General features: G+C 43.9%; 1 protein-coding gene across 2 annotated transcripts in view; it reads right to left on the reverse strand.

Moving 5' to 3' along the window:
• UFL1 (UFM1 specific ligase 1) overlaps nt 1-24,054 on the reverse strand; it is a 911,566-nt gene that overhangs the window by 557,253 nt on the left and 330,259 nt on the right. For both annotated transcript variants that reach the window (XM_044065765.1, XM_044065759.1), the window contains exon 7: nt 23,611-23,669. In XM_044065765.1, the coding sequence (XP_043921700.1) occupies nt 23,611-23,669 (59 nt within the window). The remainder of the gene's footprint in view (nt 1-23,610; nt 23,670-24,054) is intronic.

Raw genomic sequence — 24,054 nt, forward strand, 5'->3', positions numbered from 1 at the left:
ATTACTTTTATATACATGTAAATTTGCCTATGTCACAAGTGATAATGCAATAAAGGTGTTTAAAAAAAAAAAAAAGAAATGACATCCAACTTGGAATGTTTTTTGAAAATGTGAACAGAAGACCAAGCAGCAACTTTCTCGAAAACAGCACCAGAAGAGGCCACTGCCCTGGTAAAATCAGCATGAACAGAAGAGGAAAGGTGAGTGAATTAAACGGGCAAATGACCAACATGGCGTAGAACAGGACGCATTTATTAAGTAAACAAAAAATGAATAAAAATAAATAAAAGAGTAAGTACTTTCGCATAGTACATCCACGCTTCATCAGGTCGTTTGCCTGTTTCTGTTTAATTCACTCGGTTTACTTCACTGGAACGGGAACTGGACTTTGCCTGTTGCAGTGGTTTTGTGCTTTACAAGAAAGCTACTTGCCACAAAAAGAATAGCAAAAAGAAATGACCCTAGACATCCAGGAGGAAATGATTTGCTTAGATATCAACAAACCCAATTTCCTGGCATGAAAGGAAACAAAACCTGCTCAGATTTCCTAATATGTTTAGTCTTGAAGAAATATATGAGCTGTCTATCCAAAGTGTGAAGAACCTTCTCACTATGATTCTGTGTAGAAGGGAAGGAAGATGAATGGGCCGATTCAAAGACAAATCACTGAACACTTTGGACGTAAAAGAAGAGACACTTTGTCCCTGTGAAAACCAAAACAAGTGGAACTGCCATGAGCGCCTGTAGTTCAGAGACCCTCTTGGCAAAAGTAAGAGCCATCAAAAATATAGTCATCCAACTACAATGTTGTGCAAAGAAGAAACTGCAGGCTTAAAAAACAACTAGGACACAATCTCAAGAATAAAATTAAGGTTCCAAAATGGAGGAATAGGCTTTCTTGGAGGCTGAATATGAAGAGATACTTTTACAACTTGTTTGTCTTCAAAACTAGAAGCCAAAGACAGATTCAGAGGCTGACAAATTAACTTTAACAGATGAATATGCCAAGCCAGAATTCAGCAACTCACACCAATAAGAAAGGACCATAGGAACCCTCACAGGAAAAGGGTCCAGGTCATGCTTGAGTCAACAAATAGAAAATCTCTACTAGTCACATATGATTTTCTAGTACTGGGTTTTCTGGCCTCCTGCAAAACCTGAAGCATGTCTTCAGAAAACTGGTGCCTAAAAGAATCAAAATGATATCACAAGTGTCAACTGAAGTGTGGGCAAGTGAGGGTGAATGAGAGAGATTCCTTGTCTTGTGCAAGATGATCCATCCTGTGAGGTAACTTGTGATGACTGCCCCTGGCTAGATGAAACAGAAAGGGGAACCAGTGCTGTCTGGGCCAAAAGGGAGCCACCAGCATGATTTTGGATGTGTCCCACACGAACTTGTGCAAGACCTTTGGCAGTACATGAAAAGGGGGATAAGTATGCAGAAGCATTCCCTTCCAGAAAGACATGGCATCCACTTTCCAAGCAGAAGGACTTGGCACTCTTGAACAGAACGGAAGAAATTGGCTGTTTAGAGGGGAGGTAAAAATATCTACCAGAGGAGGACCCTATCAATGTTGAATATCCAGTAACACCTCCCTATGAACCATCCACTTGGGAGGATTTGTCCTGGACCTGCTCAAAGTGTCTGCCACCTAACCATGCTCTGAAGGAATACAGACTGGCTGAACAACCAAACAACCAAAGGATGGTTGACTGAAAAATCTCAAGCCTGAAGACACAGCCTGCAAACAAGCTAAGAATGTGTGCCCCCTTGCTTGTTGATATATCATGACTGTGGTATTGTCTGTAAAAACCTTTACAGGACCTGAAACCCAAAAAGAGTGAAAAGCCTGGAGAGCCAGAAGTAGAGCCCTCATATTCTTGAAGTTGATATAGTCTGCCAGTTGTTGATGTAACCAAAGGCCCTGGACTTTTTGGATGCTGGAGGAGGCTCCCCAACTGTGATTAAAAGCACCCATGTACAGCTCCTAAGTAGGGAGAAAACCTGAAAAGGCAGACCTGGATTCATGGAAATCTGGTGACCCCATCAGTGAAGCTTGAGATTGAGACAAGGCAACAGTGGGATCAGATATTGCCAAGGGTAATAGTGCTGGAGCCAATCAGTCTTGAGATACCATTAAAATTTCCTCATGTGGGGTTTGGCAAAAGGAATGATGGGAATGGTGGACACCATGTATCCCACAGCTTGGAGAAACTCCCTTGCAGGAATGACTGGAAGAGTAAGAAGAGACTGGAAATAAGCAGTCAAGGAGAGGATCTTGGGAGGTGGGAGAAAAGGCAACAGTGGAATGGCTGGAATTCTGCAGACTGGGAACACTTGGTCCTGAGAGGGCATCAACACAGACTTTTTGGGATTGAGGGTGAACCCCATACTGTGTAGAAGAAGCATAGTGCAGTGTAAATCCTGAAACAGGAGCTGCTGAGAGGTAGTTTGAATCAAATGGTCATCCCAATAAGGGAATATTTGAATTCCCTGAAATCTGCAGAAGGCTACCACAGAGACCAGACATTTGATAAAGACCCTTGGACCTACAGAAAGAACAAAAGGCAAAGCAGAGAAATGATAATGAGAGGAAGAGAGAAATGCAAAAATGTCCTTAAGAGAGAGTGCAAACAAATGTGGCGGTGAGCATTCTGCAGATCCAGGGATACCAGAACGGCTTGACTAAACAACAGAGGAAAAAGGAAAAAGTGCCTGAAGAGAATACATCCTGAAAGAGGGAGCACTGAGATATGAACCTCCAAGATCCCTCATTCATGGGAACCAGGAACATCCTGGAATACAAACCTGTTCCCTGCTGAGACAAGGGACAGGTTGGATGGGTCCCTGAACCACCAGACCCTTAAGTCCAGGAAAACATGGAGGCTGGCAAGGAGGAGGCTGAGACCATAAAATAACCATTTTGGATAATAGAAAGTAACCAAGCAACCATGGTTATCTGTTGCCAAGCAGGAAAAGAAAGAGTCAACCTGAGGGACACAGGAATCTGCCTGATGGGGTGGGAGCTGCTGAATTTCAAACAGAAGCAAATTTGTCAGGGAAAGAAGGGTTTTGATCCTTAGAACCCTGAGAAGGCTTGTTTGGAAAAAGAACTCTCCTAGAAACCCTCTTTGCCCTACAAGTATCCATAAGCTGCCAATTAACAAAGGATGCCTCTCTGAAACTTAGGAACATAAGAGACAATGACTTGTTTTAAATCCTACATATTTTACCCTTATCCTGAAGGGTCTTAATTCAGCCACAGCACTGCCAAAGAGATTCTGTTTGTCTAAGGGGGTAATCCAATAATTTGGCCTTGATGTCTTCAAGCAGTGTAGGTACAACCAGAATACCTCCTCATAACAGATCCAAATGCATCTGCCTTAGTACAGGCATCAACAGCATCATAACTACATTTAATATAATGAGCTACCTGAGATGCAAAAGGGAAATGGCAGAAATCGTCCCCTCTGAATCAGGGAGATCACCATTAGCCAGCTGGGAAAGAAGAGCCAGGAAATCCCTAGCCATGTAGTTCTCATAATTAGCAGACCTCAAGGCTAAGGCAGCAGAGGTGTATACTTTTTTACCATACCTGTCCATGGCACAGCTATCCTTATCAGAAGGTAAAAGCTCAAAAGAAGCCATCAACATGGATGGTTTATCAGTGGATACAGAAATAACAGCAGGTTCAGAGGAAGGACTTTTACATAAAAACTGCTGAGTTTCAGGAAATCTACAGAACGTGTCCAGTTTCTGAAGCAGCAGTGAAAGTATGAAGGATGGCAGCCAACAATGGAGGGAATGCAGAAGTCCAAGGAGAAGCTATATGCAAGAGTTCAAACTATCTTTTTTTTTTTTGATTTTCATAAACCTGGGAACAGCCCCACTCAAAGTTTTACACTTCCATCATACAAACCACCACATCACAAAAGACCATTCCTCCATAGGACAGTTAGGAGAAAGTGAATCCTCTTCCTCAAAACCCAGGGCAAGGAGACAGCTGTAGAGAGAAAAAAGCCAATGACTCCTCACCAGCATCTAAGTCTTCATCAGTGGAATCAGAAACCCTAGGGGATCTGGAAGGAGAGGAAGGGCAGGAAACAGAAGCAGGAACAGATAATCCTTGGGGGGGGGGGGGCTTAACAGCCATAAGAGCACTGAAAAGTCCCAGAGTAAAATCCTGCCATTCTTTGTGTGGACCCTTGGCCACAGGCTTAGTCTTCTGATTCTTTTGTAAAGGAATATCAGCTTTAACAAATCTGTCAGGATCAGACTCCTGCCTAGATGCAATGAGGGTACCAGGCACCTCTTCCCTAGCAAGTACAAGGGGAATCCACCTAGGATCCTCCAAAATAATCAACCATGGTTGTTCCTCCACATCTGCACCAGACATAGGCAAACTCTCTTTGTCAGCCTCCCAACTGGGTCATGGCAGAGGGAGCGGACAGCTGCTCCAGACAGTCTTCAGGTTCTTCATCCAACCCAATGGAGACAAACTGTGGAAGTTAGACAGCATCAGAATGAGTTTGTGCCTTTTTAGCTTTCTTTTTAAGGAGCACGTGAACATCAGCGAGGTCAGATTTGACCATGCTACCTCAGAGAACCAGCGATTGCAGGTTTTGGCTGAGTAAATGAAAAGAGACAATAGACAACTGTGTGTGTCTCTCTTATGGACAAACGTCTGACAAATCTCAAACTGTGTATGGTCATGTTAGCACCCAAAAAACAATGTTCATGGCTATCTTTATAGGAAATCTGCCTCCTACTCACATTTTCCCTTTCTAGATGACATGTTCATATGTAGCATTCTGAATGGCAGCAAAGAATTCTGATGATTAGGCTCCCATAAGTCACTTATGTACCATACGTCTTGCATGTAGGACATATGTCTGACATATGGCACCTGCAAGATGTAAAGGCATTGGTATGCTGGCTGGACATTCGATATCCCAGGAGTAAGAATACTGCAACTGTGATGCAGAAGGACATCTGAAGCAAACAAAAAATGTAAGTGTCACTAAGTAGCAATTTCAGAATGAGTGAAAAGAAAAGATTTGCTTTTGTGTAGAGCCACAAGATTTGAATAAAGATTAAAATAAAGCATTGTCCATTGTTTGCACTTTAAGGTGTCTCAGTAATTCTAAATGACTAGTTCTTTTCCACAGTACATACAGGCCAGAGTTTCTGTCATATAAAGCAAGATAAATAGGAAGGTACAGACTCCTTAGACTTCTATCTAGTATTTATTCTTCTATCTAGTATTTATTCAACAGGAGAAGTATTCATAAGATCTAGTGCACCAGTAAATGAAGACTTACATAACTGATGATCTAGTTCAAGTTCAGACACGAGAAGAGTATGACAACATAATGATACAGCTACTAAACAGACTTCAACAGCTTTATTGCAAGTTAAATACAAGGATCACATTACAATGCCAGAGAGTGTAAAAACTGATAGAGAAGGAAATTAGAGAAACTGTGAAATGTCAAAAGAAAACAACAGCAGCACTAAGAAGTTTCTACGAATGACGCAGTACCTGTCAAAGTCTGTACCTAATATGCCTGGGATAACTACGCCTCTTAGAAACCAGGCCAGTGGTGTACAGAGATAAAGCACTGACTACAGCCTGATGTCCTGGGTTTTGATATGCAGCAAAGATGCTTCTTGGTTTGGTTGAGAGAATGGGAGTGCCCATCCTGGGGGGAGAGTGACAGCTGTATCTGGCTCAGGCTGCTATTTCTGAATGATCACTACTGGAGGGAAGGGATGGAGTTGACAGGGTGGGGCAGTTGATGCAGGGAATGATAAGGGCATGGCCACCCAAATCAGTAATAGCCTTTGGCTGCAACAAAGGAGTCTATATGAGCTGATAGAAGGAAAAGGAGGTCCTTACAGTGACAAAGGCACACACATCACCGCCCAAGGTTAGGGGATTCCGGGTCTTACATACAAAATAGCTCTCGTTACCAGGATGATATTGAGAATACTAGGCTCCTTGATGTGTGCCTGGATGACTGTTCACCTGAGCAGATCTCGTCCTAAGGGATCTGAAGGTTATTACCTGACCTCTAGGCAACCGATGGGATTGAGTCCAATAGGAAATGGCTCAATGGCTGATAGGTAGAGGGGGGAAGCACCTAGAAAAATAAAATAAATAACTCTCAGTTAGAGAAAAATGTAGTCATGCAAATTAATTACGAACAATAAGTTTTGAAATGCTGAAGAATATGTTACAAAAGCACCAAAATAAAAATGGTTTATTGTGCATAAACCAGCTGTATTGCAAGAAGATGCCAGCCAGAATGGTACAGGAGCTGTGATCCTACAAGTGAACAGACCAGCTGCCTGTGGATCAATCATGGTTATATTGCATTTGTCCACATGCTAATGGTCAAGTGCCACTTGTAGGCAGCAGAATGCTTTATAGTGTATTTGAGCTGCATAAAATTGCCTTTCTCCCCTTTAGTGAGCTGCTGAAGACCAGGCAGGTCTACATTACCTGGCAATTTTTTTTTAAGGAAGCCCACAATATTGTAGCGATTATTCTCCCTAGGGACTGTAATAAACATGATACCATGAATGCCAAACGGGAAGGCTTGCTGCACCTACAGGTATAATCTTTTTTCCAAAAATCTCAAGATCTTTTGCCTTTGATTTTCAAAGGGGTTTGTTTCCTCTGAACCTCAGAACATCTATTATGCTCTGGAGTATGACAATTTCACTGCATCTGTTACAACAATTGCTAGAAAAGCTTGAAGTATGTGACTAGAAGATGTTGGCCTCAAGTTTGTTCTACCCTCAGTCCTTAAATCAGTCTTTTACCATCTTTAATACTGCCTGCCTTCACCACTTTTACTAAATTTGTCAGATCCCTCCTGTACTGCCTAACCATAGGGTCATCATCCTGTGGTCATTGTAATATATATACCTGCATTATTCCTGCAATTACAAACATCTATGGAATCCCCTATGATATTACTGTGAACTTTAATAGTGACCACCTAACGTTTGCTCTGAGGTGTCCCTACATTCTTACCAGCATTGGTAAAACAAAGAGGAAATTTAAAGTCATGATTCAAGAACATCTCAAGGACATAACTAAAAAAATATTCATTGTCCTGTTACTCTACATTTTGCCAGCTATCACAATTTCATACTCTCTTGTATACTACTGCTTTATGTCAAAACAAGGCTCGCTGTAGGGGAGGGGCAAGTATAACACTAACTTCCTAAAGGTCTCAGTTTTGACCTGTACTGGAAGGTTCTACTTTATTCACTGTTGGTTTTCGTACTGGTGACTTGTTTAGAGACCTGGTTTTACACAGTTTCAACTGTTTTTAATTTGCTTTTATTACCAAATACTGCTTCTATATATGGCTCATTTTAACAGCTTATGCACTGCTCTAATTTCTTTCTGCTGAATCCCCTGAAGTTCCTTGACTGAGGCACTATGAGGTTAATAAAAGGTCTTACTGCTATTGCTTTGTTGTTTTTATTTATTGGAAAGTATAAAAGCCATGGAAAGTTTACAGCCTGAAGCTGAAGTAGTTGGTCAAGCAGTTGAACCACGATCCAATGTTACACGTGCAGAAGATGAAAAGTTGTAAAGGAAGAAACAAAGACAAATGAGTCAAAGTTCACAGAGGTATCACAACCAGCACTGTCAAAGAAAAACAAAGACAATGAGAACTGTGACAGTAAAAGGTGGCAGAGAGATGATCTTCTTATCAAGACTTTAAGAAGAGCTCAAGGTAGCAAGAAGTGGCTAAAAAAAGGAAGATCAGCAGTTCAGACAGGGCAACTCTATTAAACTCTCTAAATATAGATGAGCACTGAAGAAATAAGATATACAGCAGTTCAACAGTTGACCATGTTTCAACAGCTAACCATGGTACTAAACAGATAAAGGTTGTCTTTATTACCAACATCTACAGACGTGCCTATGATATTACTGTGAAGTTTAACTGTAACAAGACTTTGCTGTAAAAGCCCATTACATGCTTTGTATAACATTATTAAACAATTTATAACATTATTAAACATAATTTTTAAAACAATCAATGTATGGACACCATGCTACCTCACAGAATGCATATAAAATATATCTATTTTGTAATTCCAAAAAGTGAGTTGTAGAATATGGAATTTCTATCTTTGAACATGATAATGCCTAGCTAAAGGACATTGTACATCATATGCCACACCTTCTAGAAAAAGTTTAATTGAACAGCTCACACTGGCTAATGTTACATCTATAATGTCAACATTCTTTACGGAGCATTCCAACAAGCATCCATTACAAATAGATTACTATGTTAATTTCATTCCTGAAAATCAAAATCATGTTCAAAATAGACTAAATCACAGTCAAGACAACGATTCCGCCATAATAAAAATGACAGACTTCCTTCTGAACTGAAGACGGAGAAATGGCAGGACTTCTACTGAGAAACAACGATAAGCAGCTGTTATGAAGAGATGTAAAACAAGAAGTTATGTACTCACCATAACCTTCGATGTATGTAGTCCATCTCGCCTCACATTCTTATCCGTGGGTTTGGAGCTGAACCTCGGCTCCGACTAGGCCATACTCTAGCTCGAAGTCTTTCAATTGGCTGGGCTAAGAGATATCCCATGCTGCAGTACTCCTTTTCCTCAGATCTTGTTTGCTGCAAGCTCAATCACTCACCTTCCATACACATAACACATAGAGAAGGAAAATCATCCCAATAATAAAAGGAGTACTGAAACCAGAACTAACCTCTAGGCCCTCCAGGAGGGGGAAGGCGGGAGGGGTAAGTAAAATGTGAGGCGAGATGGACTACATACATCGAACGGTATGGTGAGTACATACCTTCTTGATGTTATGTAGTCCAATCTCGCCCACATTCTTACCCGTGGGACAGTGTCCCCAGCACCTGAACCCTGGGAGGCTCAGTGGAAAATACTCCTGAGCACTGTGGAACCAAAGGAAGATCTGCTTCTGGATATCAAATCCAATTTGTAGTGAGTAATAAAGGTGTGAGGAGATGCCCGTGTAGCCGCAGCACAAATATCATCCATAGACATCCTGGCTTGAAATGCTGTAGAGGTAGACATCGATCGGGTAGAATGAGCCTTTACTCTAAATGGTAACTCCTTACCACTTGAGGCATAAATGAAGGAAATACAACTAGAGATCCATCTAAACAAGGTCACTTTGGAAACAGGAGACCCAATCCTATTGTCTGAAAATGAGACAAATAGCTGATCCGATTTTTCTAAGATCCTTCGTTCTATGCAAATAAAAATGCAGCTGTCTATGAACATCCAGCTGGTGAAATTTAAATTCTGCCTTATTAGAAAACAGGAAAAAATAAGGGCAGTTGAATGGATTGGTTGAGATTAATAATCAAAGCCACCTTCGGCATAAAAGAAGGGTCTGGTCTGAGGGAAACCTGTCCTTGTGAAATATCAAGTAAGGCGGTCTGACTGACAAAGCTTGGAGCTCAGAGACACATCTAGCTGAAGTGATGGCTACCAAAAAGATAGTCTTCCAAGTCAAATATTTCAATTCACAAGTAGCTGCAGGCTCAAAGGGGAACGACGTGAGACATTGTAGCACAAAATTTCGGTCCCAAGGCATAACCGGGTCAAAGACTGGAGGGCAAAGCAGTATAGTGCCCTTCAATAATGCCTTACAAAGTCTATGCGCCATTAGACTGGGTGACGTGAAAAGTGGAAATAGCCGCCAACTAGACTTTAATGGTTGCGGCTGCTGATCCCTGATTGAAAAGCATGGAGAGAAATTCCAGAACTGAAGAAACTGGAGCTGTATAAGGATCAATTTGTCTTGCATGAGCCCAGATGGAGAATCTTTTCTATTTACTGGAATAGATCTTTCTGGTCGAAGGCTTATGGGAAGAAGACAGAATATGAACCACTTCTGGAGAAAAATGATGAAGTCTGACTAGTGATGGAACTGGAGAAGCCAGGATGTCAACCAGAGGGTCTGAAGAGAGGGATGGAACTGCCCTGACATATGAGTCAGTAGATCTGGCTGTGGGTCCAGAATCCAGGGGTCGTCCATAAAATAGGTATAGAGAAAGGGGAACCAAAATTGACGAGGCCAGTGTGGAGCAATCAGAATCATTCTGCTTCCCAAGGATTGCACTTTCTGAATAACCTTTGTCAGCAGAGGAACAGGTTGGAAGGCATAAAGTAGACCGGAGGGCCAATCATGAACTAGAGCGCCCCTCGGTGATTCCCCCTGAGGGGGGATAAGGGTGAAGTAGCTGCTGCACTTGGTATTGAGGGGACTGGCAAATAGGTTGCAGCAAGGCTGACCCCATCTGCGGAAAATCTGCTCTGCAACCTGACTGTTCAGGGACCAATCGTGAGGCATCAGAATAGCTCTGCTTAACCTGTCAGCGATCACATTGGACTTCCCCGGAATGTGCGTGGCTACAAGAAAACGTTGGGAAGACACTGCCCACTGCCACACTCGAATGTCCTCTCTGCAAAGGGGATACGACTTGGTTCCTCCCTGTTTGTTCAGATACCATACCACCGACATATTGTCTGAGTGGATTGCAATTGTCCCGAGAGGAAAAAAGCTCTGAAGTGCTTGCAACGCTAGTAGCACTGCTCTCATCTCCAAGATATTGATATGCAAATGTATCTTATGTTCCTGCCACGTGCCTTGGACTGTCCTGCTGAGATAATGCCCCCCCCCCCCAATCTGGGAGGCATCCGTGGTCACTGTGGCAACAGGAGGGGGGGGGGGGACGAAGGGCTTTCCTGCATTGAGGTTGCCGGTGTGAAGCCACCAGCGTAGATCTTGCTTGCACTTGTCTGTGATCATAAGATGAGAAAGCGGAAGATGTTGTAGAGACCACTGGGCGAAGAGCAGCCACTGAAGGAGCCCCACGTGTAGCCTCGCAAGAGGAACCAGCATAATTGTTGCAGCCATCATCCCTAACAATTTGAGAACCATTTTTGCCTTTACTTTTTTCAGAGGGAGCAACGCGTATACCTGTTGTTGCAAACCCTGAATCCTTTCTTGTGGTAAAAACTCCCTCATGAGCACAGTGTCTAACTCCGCGCCTATAAAGGTAACACGCTGCGGGGGCAACAAGGCAGACTTTTCCCAGTTTAGAGTGATACCCAATTATTGACACAGCTTGATAGTTGCGTCTCTGGTCTGTAGTAGCAGATGCCTGGTGGTGGCAGAAAGGAGCCAGTCGTCCAGGTACGGAAACACGTAGAATCCCTGACGTCTCAAGTGAGCCATCACCACTGCCATACATTTGGTGAACACCTTGGGGGCTGTGGTGAGACCAAAGGACAGGGCACAAAATTGAAAATGACTCCCAACCGGAAGCGTAGATGACTTCTGGATGCCCTGTCCATCGTTATATGGTAATAAGCATCCTTGAGGTCGATGGAGTACATCCACACTTCTTTTCCCAACAATGGTAGAATAGATTGCAATGTGACCATTTGGAACTTGGACTTCTTCACTTGGAGTTTTAAGCGGCTGAGATCCAAGATGGGTCTCAGGTCCCCTGTTCTTTTCTGCACCAAAAAGAATCTGGAGTAAGTCCCTAATCCGATCTGGTCTGAGGGGACATGCTGGATGGCTCTTTTTTCTAGCAGCTTTAAAACTTCTGAAGCTGCGGAATCACTTTGATTGGGTTGGACATCTGGGATTCTTTTGATCGGTGGGGGAGGAGAAGAGAAGGGAATGTGATATCTTCTGGACACTATTTTTAATACCCACTGGTCCTAGGTGATGTGTTGCCAGGCTTCTGGGTATAGTGAAATGCGACCCCTGACTGGCTCCGGAGACACGCAGTCGGGCCTTCCATCAGGAGCGCTGGTAGGGAGAACCACGAAAGGAGTCGCGGTCTCCCTGGTTATGTGGGCCTCCTCTGCCTCTAGGGCAGTGTCTACCTGAGTTACCACCCCCTCCCTGCATCTGGAGGAGGAATCATTTTGTGCATCATGAAAAAACCTCTGAGATTTCTTGAACCACATTTTCCCACTCTTCTGGCCCTTGGGATAAGGTCTAGAAGGCATGGAAAAATGGACTCCCACAGCAGACAGAGTTTTTCCCTCTTGCTCGCACCTACTGAGAGTGTCCTTCACCTTGGTTCCGAACAACGATGAACCATCAAACGGGGTGTTGGTGAATGTAGACTTGAAGGTCTCCGCGAAATTACAGAGGCGCATCCAGGAGTGCCTCCTGAGAGAAACTTTGGAACTCGCTGCCCTACTCGCTCCTTCGGCTGCATAAGAGATCAGCCTCATGGAGGAGTTAGCAATAGAATTTAGGGTAGACATTTGAGCATTGACTTTGAGCCACAGCGTCAGAAACGTTACCCTGCAGAGACTCTCCAAGCTCTTTCAGGAGATCTCTTTGGAGCCGTGTAAAATGTGACAAATAATTCAGCGATTGCAGAATAAAAGCCACTGAAAAAAACATACGCTTCCCACACCGGTCCATGGTCCTAGACTCCTTGTTAGGGAGATGGACGGTAGATGAAGTCTCAGCCAGTTCCTTCTTGGTGGCCGCTGCCACCACCATGGCATCTACTGGAACGCCCTTCGTGAGAAACTCTTTGCCAGCGGGGGCAGACAGAAATTTGTTGTGTCTCCTGGGGACTGGTTCCACAGTGTCAGGGGTTTCCCACACCCTTCGACAAACCAGATCCAGGAGTTCGTCGAAGGGGGGAGAAATCCAGGAGGTGGAGGGTTGAGCCCCAAAGGCCTTCAGGAACACAGACTCCTCCTCAGAGGGAGATATGGAGGGCCAGTCACCTCTCTGCTTCAAGATCTCTAGGATATCAGCGAAAGAGATATCCTCAGAGGAAGACTTGGTGGACCTGTCTGATTCCTCGAGGTCGGTGTCCGACGTGAGAGACTCTTCTTGGGAGTCGATGTGTTTCCTCTTGCACGTTCTTTTTCTGGGTGGCGCCTTAGGCAAAAACTCTGGGGGTCCCTCAGAAAGTTGGGGACCACTCATGGAGGTATCCTGAGGTCTTGGGTCTCCGCTGTCCAAGGAAAGGGGGCGATCAGAGACTGATACCAGAGCTGGAGGGGGTAGAGTGTTGGTGCTGTATGATGCAGCTGAAGACCTGGCCAGCACGCTCCGCATGACCTTGAAAGCTGGTCCCCCCGGCTCCAAAGATCGACCAACCGTGTAAGCCCTCGGAGCAGAAGGGACACGATCTGAAGCTGAAGCAAGGGTCAGGCTCACCCGAGCTGAAGCACCGAGAGGGAGGCTAGGAGCCGAAGAGCATCCCAAACCCCCCCCCCCTCGGGTCCAACCGAGGAAACATGAGTCCTGGACCTCATGGACAGAGCCGACGGGGTCAGAGCTGAGATCGCAGCCAAAAAGCCAGGATGGGCTACAGGAGTCAACCTAGAAGCATCAGACAGCACCGACAACTCTGGCTTCGAAGGCTGAGATTTGCTTGGAGGAGGATCTATCGACGATGGATGGGTGATGGGCTCCGGGGCCGACTGAGCTGGAGCAGAAAGCAATTTAGCCAGCACCGGTGACTGGAGATGTCCCTGCACCACTCTATCCACATCCACATCAGAGAGAGTCCTGGAGGACCTAGAGGATAAGGTAGGAGATCTAGACCCCCTCTCAGAAGGAGACCTGCGAGGAGGAGAAACCAATCTAAAAACTGGAGACTGAATCCAAACTAGCATCTCCGTCACCGGCTCTGAGAGGCTGGGAGCCGATGTAGGTTCTGTCGATTCACCAACTTCCTTCGGCACTGAAGACAGTGGAGCCAAGGATGCCACAGTAGACTTAGTAACTTTCTCCAGAGGCTCCGATAAGACTGACGGAGCCGGAGAGCATTTTTTTGCTTTGGAGGTTTTGTCTCTTTTAGGGGGAGAGGACTTAGCACTAAAAGACCTCTCCAGATCTCCCTCAAAGGAGGGTTTCAGTAATCCTTTCAGAATTAGTTTGTTCTTCCTTTCTTGAAGAACACGAGGGCTGAATGCGTGACAGAATGCACAAGATTCCTGAAGGTGGACAGCCCCCAAACAATAAACGCACACAGAGTGCCCAACAGTAATCGACATCTTATATCCACATTTACTACATTTCTTGAAGCCCAAAGGCTTGTGTTCTTTTGTATCCTTGGACATGATTGGTAGGACACTAGACACAACACAACTGACAAACCCGACACCAGCAACAAAGCGTGGGAACTAGACACTAAATAAACTGCATACACCACACAAGGACCTCTAACTCAAATGGCCCAGACAGGAAACAAGGGAAGGACTAGGTCCTCTAACTTAAACGTCCCTAGCCCGGAGGGATAGGGTACCGAAAAAAACAAACACAGAAGGGTAACAGATAACAAATAGAGGGAGGACTAGGTCCTCTAACTGAAACGGGCCTAGCCCGTTGGGAGATAGCTAATGGGATACCAAGACAAAAGCCAAGAAGGCCACACAAAAAAGCTTCCACAAACCAAAAACACACACACCTAGCTATGAAAATAGCTTTTGGAGCAACAAATTTGGTCAAAGAAGAAGAAAAGTTATACTTAGCCACAGCCAAGAGCAAGACCACGTCTGAGCTTTATGAGCGGCAAACGAGATCTGGGGAAAGGGAGCAGTGCAGCATGGGATACCTCTTAGCCCAGCCAATTGAAAGAATTCGAGCTAGAGTATGGCCGATGTAGCTTCAAACAAGAGCAGCCACATGAACCTGCAAACATTTCAGAAACAGCACAAGCTGAAACAATGTGTGTGAAACTAAAGTGCAAGTGTTTTGAGATGTACAGTGATGTGTAAAACAAAATTATCTATGAATACTAACTTACCTACCTCAAAAGGAGGGTATATTTTTCTACTTCTGAAGAATGATACAAAGTATGGGTAAGTCTCTTTAGTCATCTGGCAGCCTTAGCACTGTTCATACCACCAGAATGTGTATGCTGCAGTCTGGTAACATGTAGAAGACTGTGCAGTCTGGAAGTAAAGCTAATGGAGCTGGCAGCACTGCACCTCATATTTCACATCTTTTTTGAACACCAGCTGTTAATGTAAAAGCACAGCTGGCTACCACTGGCATAGAAGGTAAAGATGTAGAGAGAAGTAACAGAGCGTTTTTGGCTGACAAGCCATTGTAAATGGTTATAAAAGCTGTTCCATGCAGTTGAGATACTTACACAAAGCATCTGTGTCCTATGTGTCTGTCACCCAGTAGGCTCTACTACTGAGCAGGCTAGCCCATGTAAAGGATATGTACAGCCTGCATTCTATCTGCCGGGAATTAAGGGAGGAATTTAGTAGCAGTTGGAAAAGAACACTGTAGCATCAGTGCTTACTATCAGGGCTTAGCTGTTACATGTCTCTGTATGTTTGGCCTGGGTCTATATTACATCATCGAATGCTTAAAAAAGCGAACGATGAATAATCGATCCCATGTAAGCAAAAGATTAGAATCTCGAAAGCTCAGAACAGCGATTTTTTTCCAAGGGAAGAAAATCGCTGTTCCAAAAAAAAAAAATTGAAAGAATACATAAAGTGGGGGGCTGTGCCCCCCCCCCCACACCACCCCTGCTTAAATATACCAACTCCAAGATCGCACTACAGTACCGAAAACGGCAAAGTAATGGAAGCGGCCAAGCAAATTCTTTCTCTGGGAAAGAATTCGCTTAAAAGCCGCTTTGCTATTTTGCCTTTTCGTTGTTTTAAGTACGACCAAGATGCATTCGATAGAATGCGTCTTCGGTTATCTAATAGGAACCCATTTGACCTGACTTCTAGAGCTCAGGATTCTTCCCCTTTATGTGGTGATTGCCCATCTTTTGTTATGACCACGTCTGCCAATATAGCAATGGTGCACATCTACGCTTTACAGCTTTCTTGCCCAGAACCCATGGTTAGGTCTCTACAGAAAAAATATTTGCCCAAAGTAAGATAAAATAGTGCAGCTTGGGGGTGGTAGCAGCACAATTTTATTCCCCAGGGGCTGAACCCAGTTATAAGGTAGGGAGGGAGAACAAATGTAAACCCTCCCAACCACTGCACAGAGCCAAGCACTCCCAAGGCCTCAAGAAGTGACAAGAGGGTGGAGGAAAGACAAATAGGATAGATGGAATACATCTAACCCACCTTAGCCCAACACAATGTATTCACACTTTGGAAAAAAAACAGAGAAATGAGGTAACAGACTGAAAAAAGTACAGCTGTGTACACTTACCATAAATGCAGATGTTCGAGTGTATTCACTGTTGCAGTCATCACACTAGGGATATCCTGCCAGGGGTAGCCCTCAGTTGGCCCGAATACCAGAGACTTAGTAATTCTGCATCAGTTGCTGTCGCTCCAGGACTGACGTCTGGTTGTCAGTGGTATAAAATCAGGCAGCCGATGCCATTACATCAGTTCTTCTTGTCGCAACTGTCAGGAGCCCCCATATAGGGAGCTAGGTTATGGTGGAAGAACACCACCAGTAGAAAGTAAATACCAAAAATTCCCTGTAAGGAGAGAGGAAGAGAGAGAAACAGACAGAGAGAGAGGGAGAAAAACTAGGGGGATGGAGGGTTGGAAACCAGGACTGCAAGAATGAATACACTCGAACATCTACATTTATGGTAAGTGAACACAACTGTACTATGTTCTTCGTGTTTCACTGTTGCAGTCATCACACTTGGGTCGATTCCCAAAGCTGAAGAAAAGGGTGGAGGCAGTCAAGAAGATTGGGGGCTGGCTTGGATACTCTGCAAGACTGCGGTGGCAAAGCCTGCCCTGGATTTGGAGATGATAGGCAGGTGGTAATGCTTGGTAAAGGTATGAACAGAAGTCCATGATGCAGCCTCCAGGATATCCCTGGTGGGGACCCCTCTGAGAAAAGCTGCAGAGGTGGAGGTTGCCCTGGTAGAATGCATCCTGATCCCCCTTTGGGGGCGGTTTCCCGTGCTGTTTGTAACAGAAATGGATGCAGTGTGCTATCCATTTGGAGATCCTTTGTTTGGCTATGGCCTTGCTTTCTGCCCCTGCTGCGAAGCTGACAAGCAATTGGTCAATTTTTCTAAAGGATTTTGACCTATCCAGATAGAATCTGAGCTGTCTGTGCACATCTAGAGAGTGCAGAATCCTTTCACCCTTGTTTTGTGGGTTAGGGAAAAAGGTGGGCAAATAAATGGATTGGTTGACAGCCACACTGGACAACATTTTAGGCATGAAGGATGGGTTAGTCCTGAGGGAGACCCTGACAGCATGGAAAACGATGAAGGGCTCTACAGCCATGAATGACTGTAGCTGTGAAACTCTTCTAGCTGAAGTGGTGGCCAGAAGCAAGGCTGTTTTCCAAGAGAGGAATTTTAACTCTGCTGAAGCTGCAGGCTCAAAGGGGGTAGGGTGAGTTTTTCCAACACAGTTAAGGTCCCAAGTTGAGGTAGGAGCTCTTCTGGGAAGCCTTAAGTTGTTATCCCCTCTTAGGAACTGTTTGATGAGAGGGTGTGAGAAGAGTGGTGGCTCTGTGCTATAATGAGCAGAGATGGCAGAGGCATGAATTTTAATAAAAGAGAAGGATAGACTCCTGTGCAGTAGATCTGCTAGGTAAACCAGGATGAGAGGTAAGGAGGGCTGTGCTGTTTCGGCTCCCTTAGCCTGGATCCAAGTGCAAAATCTTTTCCACTTGTCAGCATTGGATTTTCTAGTGCTGTGGCATCTGGTCTCACGTATAACATCCAGGACTTGTTTGCGTAGGCTGGCAGCTGAAGGAGAGGTCAGGGAATAAGCCAGGCTGCCAAGTTCAGGGTCTGTAATTGTGGATGCATGAATTCTCCATTCTTCTGGGTCAGGAGTGTTGAGATCTGAGGTAGGTGCCATGGTGGCAAGGGTGACAGGCTGCGCAGCAGTGGGTACCAGTGCTGGCATGGCCAGTCTGGAACAATCAAGATTGCCTTTGGTTTTTCCTCCCTTATTTTGAGCAGTACCCTTGAAATGAGTGGTACAGGGGGAAATGCATAGATCGATAGGTTTACCCATTGGAAGGATAGAGCATCCACTTTCCAGGCCTTGCTGTGAGGTTCCCTGGTGCAGAATTTGCTGAGCTGATGATTGGAGTGGGAGGCAAAGAGGTCCACCTTTGGGGCGCCCCATTTCTGGGTTACAAGGTTGAAGGTTTTGTGGTGTAGCTGCCACTCGTGTGGGTTTAGCAGGTTTCTGCTTAAGTTGTCTGCCAGAGAGTTTAGGGAGCCCGGCAGGAATTGTGCTAGCAGGTGTAGTTGCATGTCTAAGGCCGTGTGACAAAGGGTCATGGCGAGCCTGCACAGAGGATAAGAGTGAGTCCCCCCTGCTTGTTGATATACCACATCACTGTGGTGTTGTCTGTTTTGATCACTAGAGACCCCGGGGAGAGTAGGGGTCTGAAAGCTGTCAGGGCGTGCTGAACAGCTAGCATCTCTTTCTGGTTGATGTGCACATGTACTTGATTTGGGCTCCAATGGCCCTGAATGCACCTGGCGTCCAGGTGTGCACCCCAGGCATAGTCTGATGCGTTTGTGGTGAGGGTCTGGGTGGCATGGGGTTGTGAGAAAGAAAGTCCCTTGTTGTGGTTGCATGCTGCTGCCCACCAAAGAAAAATCTTTCCTTAGACAGAGCATCATAGGTATGATAGTTTCCAGGTCTTGAGAGTGTTGACACCAAACGCTTTTTAAGTACCACTGTAGTTTCCTCATATGCAGTCTGGCATACGGAATGATTAGAATGCAGGAGGTCATGAACCCTAGAGCTTGCAGGATTTTTTTTGCAGATAACTGAGTTCTGGTGGCTAGTTGAGAGAAGTAGCCTGTCAGGTAGACTTGTTTTTCTGGATTAAGGAATGCCATCTGGGATGGTGTGTCCAGGCTTGCTCCCAGGAATACAATTTTTTGTGTGGGGACTAGTTTTGATTTTTTTTCATTGATAGTATACCCCAGGGAGGTCAGCAGGTCCTTTACAAAGGTCAGGTGCTGTAACAGCTTTTCCTGACGGCCTGAATCAGGCAATTGTCTAAGTAGGGGTAAATCTGAATATTTCTTTGTCTGCAAAAAGCAATGGCTGGAGCCAGGCATTTTGTGAAAACTGTGGGAGCAGTGGATAAGCCAAAGGGAAGCGCAGAGAACTGAAAGTGCACAGATCCTGCCCTGAAACATAGATATTTCCTGCAAGATTCCCTGACTGGGATGTGTAGATAGGCCTCTTTTAGGTCTAGGGTGGCTAACCAAGCATCCTTGGAAAGCACAGGAAGAAGCTGCTGGAGGGTGAGCATTTTGAATTTTGGTATCACCAGAAAGGTGTTTAGAATGGATAGATCGAGGATTGGGCATCAGGTGCCCTCTTTTCTGGGTACCAGGAAGAGTCTGGAATAGAAACCTTGGCCTATCTGGTCTGCAGGAGCATGCTGTATTGCCCTCATGGAGAGCAGGGAATGGACTTGCTTTTTGGCCTCTGCCCAATGGTTTGGAGGAAGATCTGGGAACTCTTTTATGTTGGCAGAGTGTGGAAATAAAATTTGTATCCCTGGGACACTGTTGAGTACCCATCGGTCATTGGTAATAGAGGCCCAGTTGTTTGCATGGAAGGACAGTTTTCCTTCTAGGGGCACAAGCAGGTGGGCAGAGGTAAGGGGTGGAGATGTAAAGTCATTGGGAGTTCTTACCATAAGGGGGTGGCTTAGCGCTCCCTGTTTTTGAAGAGGAGGAACTCCATTGCTTAGATCTCTGCATTCCCTGGGACTGCTGTCTGGGGGGTATGCTTCCCCTGGGTCCTGGCTGAGCTGGCCTGGAGGGGGCTGGAAAAGACCAGTGCTTGGAGGGGCAATACCTACTGAACCTCGGAGGCTGGACCTGTAAAAAGTCTTTAACTGTCTGCCTAGATTTAGCTTTTTCTTCCATCTTTTTAAAGACCTCTTCTGCCTTGGTGCCAAACAAATTGTCTTTGTTCAATGGTGCGTCCAATAATTTTGATTTGACATGGTCTGGCAAGGTCTGTTCCTTAAGCCAAGCATGCCTTCTGAGAACAGACCCAGTGACTGCTGCCCTGCAAGATGCTTTTAGGGCGTCAAAGCCACATTACAAGGTGTGTTTAGTAACTTGGCTTGCAGAATGCATAAGCTCTTGTAATTCTTTATTTTCTGCACAAGCAGGAAAGGAAGATATTTTTTTTTTGTTTGAGGAGTTCCATGGTATGCTGCTGATATTTCAGCATGTGGAACTATCAGTTTAGTGCTCTAATAGCAAAAGTTGCAGAGGTGTATACTTTTTACCCCATCTGTCTAAAGCTCGGGAATCACTGTCTGAGGGGGTGGGATTCTTAGCTGAGGTTGCTTTAATTCCTTTAGGTCCTTGGGAGATGACCTGTGGGTCAGCAGTAGGATTTTTGAAAAGGAATTTGTGAGAATCAGGGAAACTGTAGTACCTAGGAAAAACGAACAGATAAACTTTGAAAATAAAACAAATACTGTTGAACCAAGAATCCGAGCAAGCGTGACAAGTAAAATAACAAGATTTATTTTAAGCGCTTTTCGTTAGCTTGTGTCAGCTAACTTCTTCAGAAACAAATTACAAATTCAAAGTTCCAATAAATAGCACTGTGTAAATCATGTGCTGCTATTCAAACAGAATCTGCCACTTAACTTTTAAAGGTACCCTGCTAAAATTACGAACATGTATAAATCAATTCAAAAAACTTAAAGAACTATCCCTACTGATTACCCAAAATGTTGGATAGCCTTTAATCATATAATATATACATAACAAAAAGTGTGTCCCATGAAGTATACTATATTTAAAAACATAAAAAATATATATAAAATATATATAAAAATGTGGAATATATGTAAAATATATGTGAAAATCGAATATGCAAAAAATAATATATATAAATATATATATCTATATCCAACATGTCTATATTTATTCTCGACCTCAACATTTCAAACTTTTCAATTTTAATACACTACTAATGGAAAAGGTGTCATTGAGCCCTGGGAAGTTGTAGGCGTTCAGCTTTATCTGCCATTGTAATTCAAGCTCCTCTAGTTTTAGTGGTGCTGGACCCCATCTTATATCCAAATTGACATGGTCAATTACTGTATATCTAAAACTATGGTCATTATACTGTTGAATGTGTTTGCCCACATAAAATGCCAGGCATTTCTGACACTTCGCTATGTAAACTACCATCCTAGTAGTGCAGTTAAATTTAGCTTTAAATTTAATGTTGTAATTATTGACCTTCAGAGAGTATGCATTATCCACAAATTTACAAAAATTACAATTTTGGCATTTAAACATGCCTGTAAATTTAGGAAGTGTGAGACGTTGTTCAAGTAAGTTTTTCAAGTTATAACCCTTCCTATAGATGACATTGGGTCTATTACCCATCTTTGCACAAATATTAAGAGCTGGTGCGGAAAAGCCCCAGTTCTTCTTAATAATGTCTACACAAAGTTGGCTATGAATGTTAAATGTAGTTATGAAACCAGGCAAAAGTTGGTCTTTATTAGTTGTACTCACTTCTGTCAAGTTCACAGAGGCATTAGTGAGTTCAATGGATGTATTTATAATAGATGTATTTTTAATAGATGTATTTTTAATAAGTAATAATGGCTGGTAGATGCCGTTAAATCTTTTACTTTGAACTTCACAAATCATTTTGTTTTTATACTCTGTAGTACCTGTCAGGTTTCCTGGGAGCAGGAGGAAGGGTGTCAGGAGTCAAACTGGATTCCATAAAAACATCATCCACAATATCCAGGACAGGAGGAATGGCTAAAGGTCTCTGCTGTGGTAAATCTAAGAATTCCCGGAGTCTCTTTTTTGACTGAGGATAGTCCTGACATTCCCACTTGAAATGCTCCCTTAAAGTATGAAGGGTTTCATCAAATGAAAAATCCTCGGGAGGAGAGGCAGAAGGAATGTATTCCTCTGCATCAGAATCCTTATAAGCAGAGAGGGGTTGCATGTCTTCATATTCAGAAACCTCCGAGTCATCGGCCTCCAGTTCAGATAAAACTACTGGGGACAAGTCTCTTTTTCTTTTGGAAGGGGTAGCCTGGCTTCCTCTAATAAGCATAATAAGGTATTTTGCCATTTTAAGCATTTGAGATTGAGGCATGAAAGCAGGTGCCTGAGCTTGGGTTGTCAGTTTTTTAGGCGTAGTTCATACCCTGGGCCTAAGAAACTCGGTAGCTTTACAGAGAACTGAAGATGCGAAAGAAGTCGTCGGTTTGTGACAAGTATCGGTAGTGCAAAGAACTTCCTCGGAAGCCGGAGCCTGCTCAGTGGCTCTGGACCCATCCAAGGTAGAGACATCCGCAGGATCCTTAGTCGAAGAAGAGTCTCGCGACATACCGGATTCCAAATGGATATCGGTAGCAGCCTGCAAATCCACAGAAGCAGGCATCAGGGGCCATGAAAGAGCCTCACTGAGGACCAAAGAACTGACGAATAGCTTAACGGAAGCGTCGTCGGCTGTTTTGGACTTGTGCGGTCTGTCTCTGTCTTTATCCTTATGTTTTTTTGGAAGATCGGTGGTTGGATGGATTACCAAAGCCATATCGGAATACAAGGACTGAGAGCGAAAACATTTAGCTACAATAAGGGCCCAATGATGTACAGTTCTGGCATTGAGCAAAGCACAAAAGCGACAGCAAGGGACGTCGTGGTCTGGGCCTATATAGGTGACGCAGTAAGAATGGAAGTCTAGGTGTGGTATTTGCTTTCCACAAGCGAGACAATTGTTAACTTTTTCTGACATCAGTTAGAGCAAGAAAAAAGGATACCCAACGGGGTACTTAACTTTAGAAGACTTCAACTTCAATTAGGAAATGAAAACTCAGGCAGCGGCTGACCAGCACTCGTGCAAACTGCTTCTGCTTCAGGCACCTCGGCAAGAAAGACTGATGTAATGACCTGACGTCAGTCCTGGAGCAGCAGCAACCGAACCAGAAATACTAAGCCTCTGGTATTCAGGCCGACTGAGGGCTACCCCTGGCAGGATAACCCTAGTGTGATGACTGCAACAGTGAAACACGAAGAACATCCCTGCTCATATTAACTGCTGGTAGGTGCGTGTGTGTGTACATGTATGATATGGAAGAAAGACCTGGCAACCTACTACCATTTGCACCAATTGCAATGAAAACTCAGAGTGGGGGTGACTGTGACATGATCACTCATGCACATCACAGTCTTTGAGAAAGTACTTTTTTAAGATAACTGCAAGGAGGAGATCCAGACAGTGCAAAAGACATGAAAGAAATGTAGCCAGTGCCAGTACGCATAACAATCAACAGAGGTACAAAGGGAACTGAAATGAGCTAAAGGAAAGAAAGCTAGGTTTAGTCCCCTCAACAAAAGTGAATGTTGAGAATTTTACAGCAGATGCAGAGCAGTAGAATCAGAACATCAGATTTATCTGGCATACACAGTAAACCTCCTAAAACTGAGAGTTTATTGCTTCTGATTTCCCTACTTTTTGTACTAAGCACATTTTATACACACGCTCATTATCATTTATATATTTCAAACATGCAGTTACACAAAATACATGGCTATGCAAAACAATAATTTTAATATAATAAATAAACTCACAATATAAAAGATGTTCCTGGAACCCATACTTTGTTATCAAGCTGTTCATAGCCGTCGGCCTGTTAGGATTCAGAAAAAAGAAGAATCAGAAAAAAAAACTATTTACATAGACACACGTGTGTGTGTGAGTGTGTGTGTGTGTGTGTGTGTGTGTGTGTGTGTGTGTGTGTGTGTGTGAGTGTGTGAGTGTGTGAGTGTGTGTATGTGTGTATGTGCGTGTGTGTGTGTGTGTGTGTGTGTGTGTGTGTGTGTGTGTGTGTATATATATACACACACACACACACACACACACACACACACACACACACACACACACATACACACATACACACTCATAGCGCACACACACATATCATATATATATATATATATATATATATATATATATATATATATATATATATATATATATATATATATATATATATATAATGTATATATACA

The sequence above is a fragment of the Protopterus annectens genome, chromosome 1.part0, assembly GCF_019279795.1.
Source record: "Protopterus annectens isolate FY-2018-M chromosome 1.part0, PAN1.0, whole genome shotgun sequence".
Taxonomy (NCBI): domain Eukaryota; kingdom Metazoa; phylum Chordata; order Ceratodontiformes; family Protopteridae; genus Protopterus; species Protopterus annectens.